General features: G+C 40.3%; 1 protein-coding gene across 1 annotated transcript; it reads right to left on the bottom strand.

Moving 5' to 3' along the window:
• Window positions 1–1,188: 1,188 nt before the first annotated feature.
• sms (spermine synthase) lies at window positions 1,189–11,557 on the bottom strand. The gene is made up of 11 exons (XM_017698578.2): window positions 11,362–11,557; window positions 9,997–10,117; window positions 8,097–8,184; window positions 7,600–7,664; window positions 7,315–7,490; window positions 7,068–7,222; window positions 6,071–6,160; window positions 5,456–5,570; window positions 5,183–5,262; window positions 4,967–5,082; window positions 1,189–2,135 (listed from the first exon to the last, which is right to left on the bottom strand). The coding sequence occupies exons 1-11, from the start codon at window positions 11,405–11,407 to the stop codon at window positions 2,105–2,107; spliced, it is 1,083 nt and encodes a 360-aa protein (XP_017554067.1). The 5' UTR covers window positions 11,408–11,557; the 3' UTR covers window positions 1,189–2,104.
• Between the last annotated feature and the right edge of the window lie 2,356 nt (window positions 11,558–13,913).

The raw sequence follows: 13,913 nt of genomic DNA on the forward strand, positions 1-13,913 counted from the left end.
ACACTGTCTACCAAGGCACGTCCTTTGAAGGCTGCTTAGTCCCATGAAAGCTGGACCGAAACGAGATGGTTTTCTGTTTGCGTTACAGCACTGCTGTTTCCGCCCGTACTGCTCTTTTAAAGTTTTTTTTTAAAGATGGAGCCAGAAACTTAGATTTTTCAAAACATGTATTAGAGCTGGAGATGAGACTTTTTTTTAAAACATTTGTATTCTGAGCTATTCGCCTTGGTTTCAATCCAGTGAAATCTTCAGCCATTGTTTGCTTCTTGGCTGATATGTTAGCTGGCAAACTCAATGGATCCTTCGTTGCCATGGAAAAGGACACATTTTTTAAACATATGAAGAAGCCTTCGAAATGGGACAGCCTAGTCACGTTGCTGTGACGCAGTTGAACTTCAAATGCAGCTTCTGAAGGATGCAGCCCCTGAATTGGCACATCTAGTGCATAGAATATTGTGGCGTCAGAGAACAGAACTCAAAGTAGAGACTACATGCGGCCCCTCCACTCCTGTTAGAAACACATTAGTTGTAGTTGATTTGCTAGTTTAAGATGTGTTTACGTGTTGATTGTGTTTATTGTGCTTTGTTGTGGGTGAGTATGCTTTAGTGTTCACCACCAGTGGCTGGTATATGGTTTAGGCTAAAAGAACAAACTGCCCGCTTAGAAATGAGAGCAATTTTCTGCTTGCATTCTGGCTGCTGAGTCAAAATGGGTGCTGCATTATGGTCATGAACATCGAGTTGTCTGTCCTCATGCTTCAATATAAAGAAAGACTTCTGTGACAGGAGCATGACTGCTACTCTGCCTCATCAATATAGGCCCTGTTCTGGCTGTCCTGCATTGTGCCTTGTTTAAAAAAGCTGGCTGGACTAAAACACTCCTTATAACTTCAGCATGCGGACCTAAACTGCTGTAGGCCAAATAGACAGATATGTGTAAATTCAGAATGAGCTGTTCTGGTAGCTTTCTGTCCATATGCGGCCTGTAAACGGTAGGTTTTTAAACTTTAACACAGTTTACATATTACATTTAAGAATTTTATTTTTAAAAAATGGAAATATTGTTTTTCAATGATATGGATTTTGTCATTGGAAGCTACAATGAATCTTTACTTTTTTGCAATTGTAATGCACCCCATACACATCGTATCATTTGTGTTCAAAGAAGAGACAAGCCTGAGACCAGGACATTTTCTCTCCAAGTTGCTTTAATAGTTGTTTACCACTCTCATGAACAGAAGGTATTTTCAGGGCGGGATTACTGGTATTTGGTGAAACAAAATCAAATAAATAATATCAACGAAGCACCTTAATATGGATCAAAAGCATGAATGCAAATAAGTGTGAACTACATTCAGTAAAAATCTTTCGTTCAAGCACATCCGTCATAGAAAATTCAAATGAAAAATGTAAAAACCTATTTTGAAAGCTGTAATTATATATAAAAAAAACCATTCACAGTTTAGCAAAATAAAATAAGCATGAAATCTGCCACTGCAGGAATCTTTTCCCTTTTAAAACATATTCAGACGCTTCTATTTGGATAGGTAGGATCATCCCGGTGCAATCCCAGCAACCCAGAATGCAACACTGTTATTAAACTTCCCGTGGGTCAAATCACACTCAAACCACAGTAACAAAAGGAAGCCAAAAAATCTAAACTCACGAACATCAGTGGAGCTACAGTAAAAATACATAATTTATCATAAAATCAGAATCTGAAAGCTAGTTGTCTATTTTCTCAACTAGGAGACAGCTCATCTTCAGAGGCAGGAGGCAGAGAGGATGCTGAGTCACCCTCCAGGCTTCAGTGTCATCAGCAGCGTTCCACTCACACACTGCACCACAGCGCTCCCTGGAGGGTCCAAGCAGAACAACCCCACAAACAAACGAACCATTGAAACAAAACAAAACAAAAATACAATCTCTGTGTGATTTTACACATAAAATAAGAAACGTGTGTCTAAAAAAAGGAGGGGATGTTTATTGGGGTATGGAGGGACAGTAAAAACAGTGCATGGAGAGATGCGTGCATGTCTCCCCTCAGTGCATCGGAGGGTGAGTATTCACATTCCGGCAGGCTGGGCTCGGAGGGGTAGGGGCATTACTTCTTCCAGATGGTGTAGAACACCCACCTGAGTCAATTCATTAAGGATGAATTCCAACAAATGAGAGCTTCTACTTGTACTGAGTAATTTAGTGCTTTAGTAAAGGAGGGGGGATGGGGGGACCAGGTATGCTTTCTGGGCCCTGGGAAGGCCCAGAATTAAAAAAGAATTCCAGTGATTTTTCTAAATGTTTGTGTAATTCAGTCACTGAGATGTAAAAAAGTACTTCAGAGTGGTATGATCTGAAATGATTCACTGTAGAGTAACTTCCTCACTCAAACTGAGCTGGGTAGATCTAAATTTGGTGCAGGTTATGCCAGTCTTCTAAAGTATCAGAGTTATCAATATGAATACACCGCCTACTCACATTTTCTCCCTCTCATGAAGTTACTGCCTTCCTGCTGCTCTGAGCCCCCCCAAAAAAGCGAATAGGTAATTTAAGCTTTTCTGAATTTGTTAACAGTGCTTGTCATATAGAAAAAGTTGAAACATCAAAAGCAGGGAGCCAAGAAAACACTAAAATGTGCAAAGCAGTGTGTCTCCAGGACCAGGCCTGGGAAACACATTGAGGCTCACAGTATTTCCCCTAAACTGTACTACACAGGCATGACACACGGTAAGGCACACAAGAAATTTCTCCACCATGTCCAATAGGTTATGGATATAACATTAGTGCTGCTAAGCTTTCAAATATGGGGCACAATATGTCTATGGTATACCTGTCATCAACGTAAGCCACTGCCACTGAAACCAAAGCAGGGCTGTTTACGCTGCCTGGGAGACACCACTGTCAATCATTTTGTGTTCTGACATGCAGTTAAGAGCAGGCAGCAGCTCGGACGTTTTGGAGCATTTATCTACTATTAAATTGTATTAATTTATGTATATATTTTGAATAAAACACTGGTAAACACTTTCCATGGCATATCTTTACTATTAAAGCAAAAAATATATATATTTAAAACCATGCTGACAGGGGATTTAATTAAGCAGAATTTTTGAAGTCGGTGAATCAGCTTTAAATGAAAATTGGTGAAATTCTACTTTAATTTACCTCCTAAGATACAAAAAGTAAAGATAATTTGTTCATTCTTATTCTTGTTTTTTTGTGCTTTCAGGCTGACTGTTGCCTTACCTATTATTTAATGAAAGTAGCTTAGTTCTGCTAGATTTGGAGCATCAAACTTCCTACCCTCATCCGGCGATTATATACTGAACGCATGATATGTCAGGTGCTAAACAAAAGAAAGACAAGATAAATAAAAGAGCAAAAGTGTGAAAATGTGAGGAATGTATGGTTTATGTTTTGAACACCTAATGATCAATCTATACGGCTAATATTATAACTTACAGATGCTTAGTCAATAAAATAATAACTGAACTTAGGTAGTTAAACCAGTTTATATTCCATCAGATATGTAGTCGTTCCTAATGACAAAGTTTGTTCTTCAGTGAAACTCGCTGATCTAACAACATTTAGTGCAGTTAGCTAGTTTGACCACTGAGTGGCACTGTGTCAGAATGCTTCTTCTGTCGCACTGCTCTTAAACTCAGATGCGGTTGTCACTGTGTGGAAGACTACCCTTTACAGTTGTAGTGTATCTGTAATTTGATGTGTAATTACTGCCATGTGTAATGTTTGCACATGGTAACTGTACACTGTTCTAGGCTGAGGTGAGTTTATGTTTGTATGGGCTGTTATGGGAGGATGTTCGTGGGAGGGATGCTGTATTTTTGTCTCAGACCTGGTGACTTGAAAACACCCTCACTGTCCATGAGTGCAATATATGTACATTCTTAAAAACAAAAGGTGCCAAAAATGATTTTTCGGCTTGATACCACAGAAGAACCTTTTTTGATTCTCTACAGCCATCTAACCCTAATGTGGTCCTGGAGAATCCCCTGCCCCAAACATTGTCAAGCTCTTCCTACTGTAACATATCCACTGCAACTCAGAAAGTGGTTGGTAGTGAACTGATAAATTAGATCAGTTGTGCTGGGAGCAGGAAAAACACTTAAAATGCCAGAATGACTCCAAATTGACTTCAAAATGTTATATTTTTTATAGTGCAGTCATGGCTGTTTCTTCTCTTTAAATGACACACACAAAAAGCAATCTGCATGCTGACAGTGTCACCCCTGGTTAAACTTTAGCTTGCCACACATGGTCTGTTTGAGTAATTTAGTGAGTCACATACACATGCTAACATATTTAGGAAAAAAATCTGTGTTTCTTTACAGCGATGTTGCTGTGTAATCTAGCTATAGACACCTGTGGACAACCTTTAAGTATATTTTCATAATTTTATAACTCATCTGAATCATCAGGATGAAGTCTAACTCTGAATATTACTGGATTAGCTTGTTAGCTGGTTAGTATCACCTGAGCTGGCGGTTAAAAAAGGCTTCATTCCTATGTAGGTTATGTTTATTATAGTTTCAAGCCTTTTACTATATATGGGTTAAATGTGTCATAAAATTTTAGTTGCAAACATGCATGCATCACTGACACCCTATGTTTTTTCTTCATTCAGGCTGAGCTGCGCGAAACTATCCTATTCATCCTATTTATAAAGTCTTTTGCTGCACATTAATTTATTTTACAGCAGGGAAAATGCAGAGCCTACATAAAAATCCTCGTATGAAGTTTTGGAAATTGGTTCAAAATCTTTCGAAGCAGAATGGATACACAAGGATTGACCATTTTCACACCCATAATTGCTTTAAGCTAACGTGCAGGACTAATAATGATGCAGTATGCATGTCATCTATTGTATAATTGGTCAGAAATGATCCAGGCTCATATTCATGTGGCAAATACAAGCAATTGTGGCATGGGAGATTATTTCAAAGGATACAGCTCCATGTAGGAAGGAACACACACCACTTCTTTGGAGAAGTCAACTTTGCATGAAAGCCTTCCCAGCAGCTTCTCATACTCATTAAGCGCCTCAGTGAGGTTCACACAGTTACCCTGCAGGAAGAGCACCAGAAGAGGTTAGTAATTTCAGAAAAAAGAAAACAAAAAACACAAACAGGGGTCATCCACAATAACGTCTGTGTAAGCCTCTCACCTGTGTGAAGTACTTCCCATTAGGTCGGAGAACTTTGATTGATAGGTCAAGAATGTGCCTCAGAAATTCCCATGTTGACTCTGAAAAGATGTTTTAATTCATAAAATGCTCATCAAAAAGAGAACAACTAAGAATACATCAAACTGTATTGCAGACAAGGTTGAAATGAAGAGAATATTGCTTAATTCTACAGTTTTAACATTCTTGTGGTTTGGACGATACGAGACCTACATGCAAAAAGAAAATATATGGTATATAAATATCTATACCAACCTTCTTCAGGTGCTGTAGAGATAGGGACTGCGGTTAGGTCATTAATGACATAATCAAACGTCCTTCCCTCGTCTCCAAACTTTTTAAGGACTGGAATACAGTCCTGTACCAGAACCTATGATTGGGAGTGAATGGCCAAGACAGAAAAACAGAAACAACTATGACAGTTTAGGTTATAACATAACACTTTTTGTAATACACATTGCATAAGACCAACAGACTGTTAGTTCTGAAACACTCCTTAGGATTAGAACATAAAGAACTTCCACAAATTGATTGCATGCTGTTTCACCAGCAGGAAAGCAAGCTTCTGTTTACAAGGTCAAATACACAGCAAAAATTCACAGTGGCTTGGGAGGTGTGAATGTGGTCATGGGTCAAGAATGCGGATTTTCATAAATACAAACAGAATACAACAAAGAACCTGAGCTGAGCTTAATAAACAGGCCTTCCTGTGTAATATTTAAAGGTCAGCAACTGAACAATGAAAACTTGGCTTGCCTACTTATCATCAAACACAATACATATGGCACATTTCTAACATCCAGTTGAAATAATGATCAAAAACAATGAATTAAAAAAAAAACCATCTTTCAAAGCATCCGTCCTCCTTACCTCATAGCAGTCCCCTTTCAAGTTATCCAGAACATTCCCACAAGTCTTCCTCATGTGCTTCCGACATCCGTCAATCACCAGCTGGTCAATGTACATGCTTCATTAAGGAAAGCAAACAATGTATTCTTTCAACTGTTCATACATACATACATAATTTTAAAATGATCAGAGCAAGATTTTTTTTGTACAAACATCCTGCACATGAACACTGTTTTTAATGAACAAATTTTCGTGAGCCAAAAGTGACACAAGCGAAAATGTTACAACTTACCCCACAGACAGGGTTAAATGTAACAGGCTGAGGGGCTGTTGTAACAGCTGCTTAGAAGTCAGGTATTATCGATGCAAACACAATTAATTCAGCACTATTCTGTGGTTTGAGCTACGTTGTATGCAAAAGTTTGAACTTCCCTGCTCAAATTACATATTTTGTTGATTTACAAAGAGAAAATAACACATCCTTTACAGGATACACACTTAAATGTCTTAAGGAGTTTAACATATGAGGGAAAAATAAAATACAAGTTGTGCCATAACTTTCACAGGCTACATTTTATGTTTGTTTATTTTATGAACAGTAATTGTGCACTAAAATGTGCTGAAGTGTGTTCTCTGTAGAGCATGTGTCAAATCATTTTAACATAGAAAATCAACAAAATGTGACTCACAAGAGGTGCCCAAACCTATGCATATGACTGGACATAAAAAAAAATGCAACAAAATAAACATGAACAGTGAAAAGAGGCCGTTTTTAGGGTCATTCTTAAGAAATATCTGTCCGATTGCTGTCAAAATTTACAGAACATGCTGCTCTGGGAATATGAGAAGATTGCCAAAAATCAAGTTCCATTTGAACCTGTTATACTATGTAAAAAGTCCATGTTATAGTTAGTTGTGTGTCATTCTTCTATACATCTTAAAGTCAGAAACCTAGATGCTTCCTTGGTGCTTGCATGTATTGTGCCTGCGTAAAGTAAATGGAAGTATAAAAGGATATTTCCACCATAGTGATCATCTTTGGTTTGAGCTTCACTACTTCACAAAGGATGCCTCCATCTCCTCCACCCAGGATCAGTACCTCCTTCCCAGCATAGCGCTCCCTGCCGCTGCCCATGATGGCATGTGTGTAGGGCAAATCGCTCTCTGCCAGATCTACAGTTATTACATAAGCATGTCCACACATTCCTATAGGTTGCATACAAACCAATTTAAGGAACTTGCAAAAGACAGCCAGTACAACTTACTAACGTCCCCATTGAGGATGAGAATATTGCCAAACTGTCGTGAGTGCATGATTTTGATGTTCTGGTAAGGAGAATCTTTCTCATACACAACTTCATCAATGTCATACTCCACAAGCCTGCCATCAGCTGTAGGCCAGTACCTGTCCACCTCTGCCCCTCGCCGAAGCACAGGAAGCCTGACCAAAGACACACATACAGACACACACCACACACAACACAACAGTTTGCAATTTATGATGTAGTTTTAAAAATAGAAATGAAAATAAACTGTCTTTTAAGTCTCACCTCTTGACCCTTTGGATATCTCCATGCAGTACAGTCTTCAGTTTCTTCTCCAGTGCATTCAATAGCTATAAAGTTCAGTTTATTCAGTCTTAATTAGTATTAACAGTGTGATGAATAAGTCATAACAAGTAGAGAGGGAATCAGTTCTCTCTGATAAAGAGAAAGTAAACAGCAACAGTTTATACATAAACACACTAACAGAGATGTAGTCTCTCTGCAGCTTCATGCTATATGATTACTCATAATTATTATTAAGACAGAGAGAATGAAAGTTGTTTAGGATTAGTTTCCTATTAATGTTCTTCTTAGAATTAAGTTTGGACAAGTATTTTGGATGACAACACAATTAATAACATCAAAGGTAAAAATCTCGACAAGTTAGGCCTAATTCATGCCCCACACCCCCATTTGCCACACAAAAAAAAATCTAGGGAAACTATAGCCACACAGGTGGAGAAGGTGCTGAAGCAAGCATCTTATGGGCCTTGATCACTTACATTGTCCACTTGTGCTAAATCATCCCCTTCACTACACTGCAGGTCAAAAGTCACCAGACCATGAGAGTGTACTCGCAGAACAGCAAACCTGGCAGGGAACAAAATATTTCAAATTCATAAGAAAAATTACAGACATTACATTAATACAAGGTCTTGTTCCTGTAAAAAGAGAAAGGTTTTTGTGAGAGGTGACATTCAGTTGAGGTAGCATTCTGAAATGTATGGTCCTGTTCACACTGTTAACGTCTGTCTGGAATTATCTGATCACAAGAAGACAGTGAGATGCATAGCCGTTTACACCTGCCATTATCATGTTTCTCAAATGCCTCTTCAGCCATCACATTGGATTTCATGATTGGAGGAACAGTAGTGAGCATTTACTACATCAGTGTCTCACCACATTTGATGTTGACAAAAACATCCCACAAGTCCTTGTTCTTGAAATGTTAGGCACTGTTGATGCAGGATGATGAAGGATGCATCGAGACACTTTCACACATTCACATTCACACTACATATGGGCCCCTGACCACCTCCAAAGGTGGTTTGCGTGAGTGGATCACAACGCATGATCTGAGACACACTGCTCCCCATTTACACCTGTACTGAACACTGCCCACTTATGATCACACAACAAGCATGTTAATCCCAGGTGTAAACTGAGCCAAAGTAATATACTTTTAAGTATAAAGCCCATTCATGGCTCTATAACCGTGCTGAACACATTTATCATAGACCAGGGGTATATTGCAAAGAAAGAATTTCTCAGCTAGGTAATTTAAATCAGAAATCAAGACTGTCCAATTGGTGCATTATTTAGTCATTAAGGCGTATACAAAGACATTCAGAACGGTGTGATGTTAAATGCACCATTCTAGACAAAGGTGCAGAGTCAAAAATGTTCAAAACATTGGTGATGGGAACCAAACGTCCAAACCGTTCATGCCTCTAAAAGCTTCTTCAAAGGAAGTTATTACACAAAATTGTTATGAATATGTCGTTTTATAACATTTTATGACATTCTGGGCTACATTTTTAAAATCTATTTTGTTTCCACTATTTTACCATTATCAATATTACATACATGCAATTTCTGCTGATATTGTTCTGACAACAATACCCAGTAGCAGGCTGAAGTCCTAATACAGCATCAGACCCAGAGTAACCACCACTACTGTTATGCAAAGGTGGAACTGGGCACAGAGAATTTTGCCCCAAAGTGATATGTGGTCCTGCCCAGGCCAGCTTCATCCCAGCTTAGGCCAATACAAAGGTCCACCAGCTGTGTTTACCACGAGCCACACACAAAACAGGAAGTGTGTGCCAAAGCCCTTAGATCAAATTCACAAAGCCACTGAAATGTCCCTGCGCTCATCGAACGGGGCCCATTGTTGCACAGAGGATGCACTTAACTGGCCAATCAATGGTCATCCTAAAGAGTGTCTAAACACAGGAGCACACCTGGCGTTTTCAGTGGGGGGACCAGGGGGGACATTTGTGCACTCAGGCATGGATGCACTCATCATTATTGTCTAACTCTGGACAGTTAGCTTCAACATTGTGCTTAGCTGTTACAGGAAAAACCCTCCATGGAATGGTTGAAAATATTTCTGCCTGACCTTTTACACTGACCCATGACTCATCACTGAGAAATTAAACATTTAACCAACTGAACTATTTAATTAGATTTGAGGGAGCTTGTATGTCACACAAATGAGCGGTCAAATTTACACAAATGCATAGTTCCAGCTCAACCTGAATCACTTGCCTTTCTTAAATCTACTGAACATGACAACCTCTGGGTTTTGAGAAAGGTCTCAATTAATTTCTCTGAGACTCTAAACCAAAAATTAGAAAAGTTCATGGTACAGACAGCAGACTGGATGGTGACAGTACATACCTGCCATTCTTGCCAACAAAGGTGGCCAAGTATCCATGTCCCTCCGTGTCATGGACAGTCTCTGTCATTTCCTGCTCTTGAAATATAGACTGCAGGCCACGCACAGCCGCAGCATGGTCAGCTGGAAGGAGAGATGATAAACAGATGGAGAGCATGTCCACAGAGTAATCTGCCTTTCTATTCTGTGACCTCTTTAAGTTTCTCTTAGGAGGGAGATTTAACACTGCTGCCTGCCTCACTGACCACAATGGCAATCCCAGTCTCTGATCTTATACTGCCTAATCTCTCTTGTGTACTGTGTGATTGTAGCTGTGAGAAAAAATACTGTATCAAATAATAATAATAAAAATACACCATGTATGATTAACAACTTAGTCACAGCTCAGTTTGCAAAATATAGGGCTTGCTGAAAAAATTAGGCTACTCATGAAACGAAATGGTTAAATGCATTTGGACACCTCATACATCATATCACTAACGCCAAATCATTAAAATAGACATTTACACTATACTGCCGGTAATCAGTGCAATCTTATATCGGTTCATGATAACCACATTAAGGCCGCTTTCAAAGTCCCCCAGAACAGAAGTCAATCCAGGACCCTTCGACACGTACGTGCTAGGCATATGGTAGCACAAAGAAACGGGGTTAGCGGGGCAAACCAAACGCTAGAGCCTGAGGAGAAGTAGAGGAAGACTTTGAGAGTAATGTGATACGGCAGCAGACCGTGTCCATGCCCCGTACAGGTGTTTCCCTCATATCCCTATGGCAACACACTCTCAGCTAAAAATAGAAAGCTGCTTAGCCTCGTTTGCTAGTCTGGTTGCTACAAAGCCAACTCTCGCATTCCTTTCTTTCGTGCACTCACAGTACGGTGGCACTAATTACTTCATTAGCACATCCTAGCCACCGCAAATGGAGAAGTGCCGGCAGCTGGAGCAAGGAGGCTGAGTTTGACGGATTCCCTCACATCATACAGAAGACAGTTTGCTTGCTAGCCCGCTAGCCGAGAGTCACGTCTGTCCATTTAACGCATAATGATGCATAGCCACAAGTGAGATAGAAGGAGTGAAGCAGACAGAGGACAAGCACGGTTAGCCTTAGCACACATGCTACGTCTGTAAGGTCAACATTCAAAACATTCACACACGGGGGGAGCTCACGGTCTCTCACTACGTATATCTCGGATTATTATTTTGTCTCGGATGTCCCTAAAATAGGCCGCCAGGCTGCAGCAGACGTTAATCGCCATATCATACGGCCAGCAGAGGCCCATGTTTCTGCTGCTGCAGAGGGGCAGCGTGAGTCTGCCCGCCTGCCTCCGCTCTAGGTCGTTCATTCATTCCGCGACGACTTTCTTTTACCTTGCCCACAGAGCTTGAAGTCAAGGATGTAATGTCGCACTGCCATGATGAGGTAAAGCCGTCTGCCATGCCTGGAAAAGGCAGCCGGTGTGAGGAAAACGGGACGCGTCCGCGGTGACAGAAAACGAGGAGGACACAGAAGGTGCGACCTAGCTGCTCTGTGTGTGCAGTAGGCTAGGAAGTGGGCGGAGTGGAGCGCAGTGGACTGACTCTCTGACTCTCTGACTCTCTGACTCTCTCTCTCTCTCTCTCTCTCTCTCAGCTCAGTTCAGAGTAGCTTTATTGGGGTACAATGTTGCCTATATAATATAGTCTATATAATAGAATAATCGAATTTTCTTCGTTTTCATAGTATATACCTCTTTTTACAGGCCATACACACAGCAGCAAAACGTGTTTATTTTGAATTCACTTTTTTTCTGATGTGGTGAAAACCAACATATTTGAGCATACCCGCTTAGCCCCTCCCACTCACGTTGACGTTATAAAGTGTTTTAGCCCGGACTGCTTTATAATTGAGGCACAATATCAGATCAGAGGTCATTAAAAGATATCAGGCTTAGAGGGACAGTACATAAACGGCCTGATTAACTCCAAAGCATGTAGAGAGGTTGTGTGATCGTTTTGGTAAATAAATTCATACAAGCATCATAAATAGAACTTTTAAAGTCAGTGAAGATAGTTATAGTGTTATTACGTTAATAAAGTGCTTATGACAATAATTGTGTTAATGATAGCAACAAAACGACAAAAATACAAATAAATAAAGTTATACAAAAACAGACAGGAAACTTCTCACAGTAAACGTTCTGGTATCACTAGAGTAGTAGTCTAAAATGTATTACCTGCTATATTAGTAGCGGGATTGGATATTTCCCTTGCTTTTCTGGAACATGTTTTGAAATTATTTTTGTGATGTCACAAAAAACCTTCACATTTCCATAAATACATGCATGTCCATCATACAGCAGCTGATTTCTACCCATGCACACAGCAGTTATAAGGAGGTTTTCAGCCTGGACAGTTTGGAAAATAGTCTGTTTAAAAAAGAATTCTGAATGTTTTTGGTACATAGAACCACATGAACAATATTGTGGAAAAAAAATAAAATACAATGAAAATGTGGATATGGACCCTTTATAATACAAGAGTTATATGTGTTCAATATAGAGTAGGGGTTGGTGATACTACTAATTTTTTTTTCAATCTGATACAATCTAAAAAGTATTGCCAAAGCTAATAACAAGATGATGAGATTGAATACGTTTTAAGACCTGTACCTTGTTTTACTTATTTGGCTATGTATGTGCCTTGTGTGTACCTGCCTACCTGTTTGTTTTGACCCCTGCCTATGATTAGTATAACGGTCCCTAGTGAAACTACTATGCAGATATATCCTGCCTTCAGCCCTAGAAGACTTAGCTGACAAAGGCTGCAGTGAGTAGCATGTCCAACATGGCTGCAATCAAACCTTGCTCCTCACTGCCTTCCTGAGAAGTTTGACAGCTCATGGGAGAGGTGCAGGGAGTGGATAGCCTATGTGTGGGCTTTTTTCAGGGTGAGGCTACTCACTCTCTGGCCAATTCCAGGGGCCTCTTCTGGTTCACTATTGATCCTATGCTTATAGAGGAGGAGGAGGAAAATCCTCAGGGGGTTTTGTTCAGGGACAGTTGCTATACCACGGTGGCTCTGGCCCCAGTGTTGCTGAGTGGGTTGCTGGCAATGCAGTAGATATGAAAACCATGACAGTGGGGGATAGCTACAGTGAGCCAGCCCTGGGTCCCACCAGCGTTCCAGTTCCATCTCAGTAATGGTCCTCCAGGCTGTTCTAGTTCTGGTTCTCCAAGCAGCTTCACTGTCAGCCCTTTGTGTAGCTCATTACTGAAGTCTAAAATACTCATGGAAATGTCATAATTCTGTTGTAATCTTTCAGAAAATGAAGAAAGAATAAGTTATCCTGGCTAATATAGGGCAATAGAATATCTAGTCATACAGCAGCACTGTTAACAGGACCACATGTCCTCTCAGTGCTTATATGCCCCTGGCTGTGTCATTTGTCAGTATCTGTAATGAATGTTTCCACTGACCTGACCTTTATAACAGGGTGGTCATTCCAGGAAAGATACCCTTATCAATACAGTAACAGTTCAGCAGCCCAATTCTGTAAAATAATATGACTGTGAAGAATAAGCACTACTAATGGTAGATCAGATTGGCTGTGTGAAGAAACACTGGGAACCTGTAGGCTGAGCACTGTCTGCACTGACAGTTGGGTAGGTGAGAAAGCTGGAGGCAACATATCAAATTTCTTACTGTAGAATGCTGTGGTGAAGGGGGCATGACTGAACGTTGAATGCAGGACAGAGGAGTTGGTCCGGCTGAACCAGCAGGGTAAGTAGTTGATGATGCTCACCTGTGCCTTGTTTCTGCCAGCCTACTTATAGTTATCTCTCCCTTCAGTAGGCGGCAGGAGACCCAGTCAAGGGGCAAGAGTGAGCTGAGCTGAGCCGAGTTGAGCTGTACCGACGGAAAAGTTCCACCGCGAGTCGGTG

The sequence above is a fragment of the Pygocentrus nattereri genome, chromosome 16, assembly GCF_015220715.1.
Source record: "Pygocentrus nattereri isolate fPygNat1 chromosome 16, fPygNat1.pri, whole genome shotgun sequence".
In the NCBI taxonomy this organism is placed as follows: Eukaryota; Metazoa; Chordata; class Actinopteri; order Characiformes; family Serrasalmidae; genus Pygocentrus; species Pygocentrus nattereri.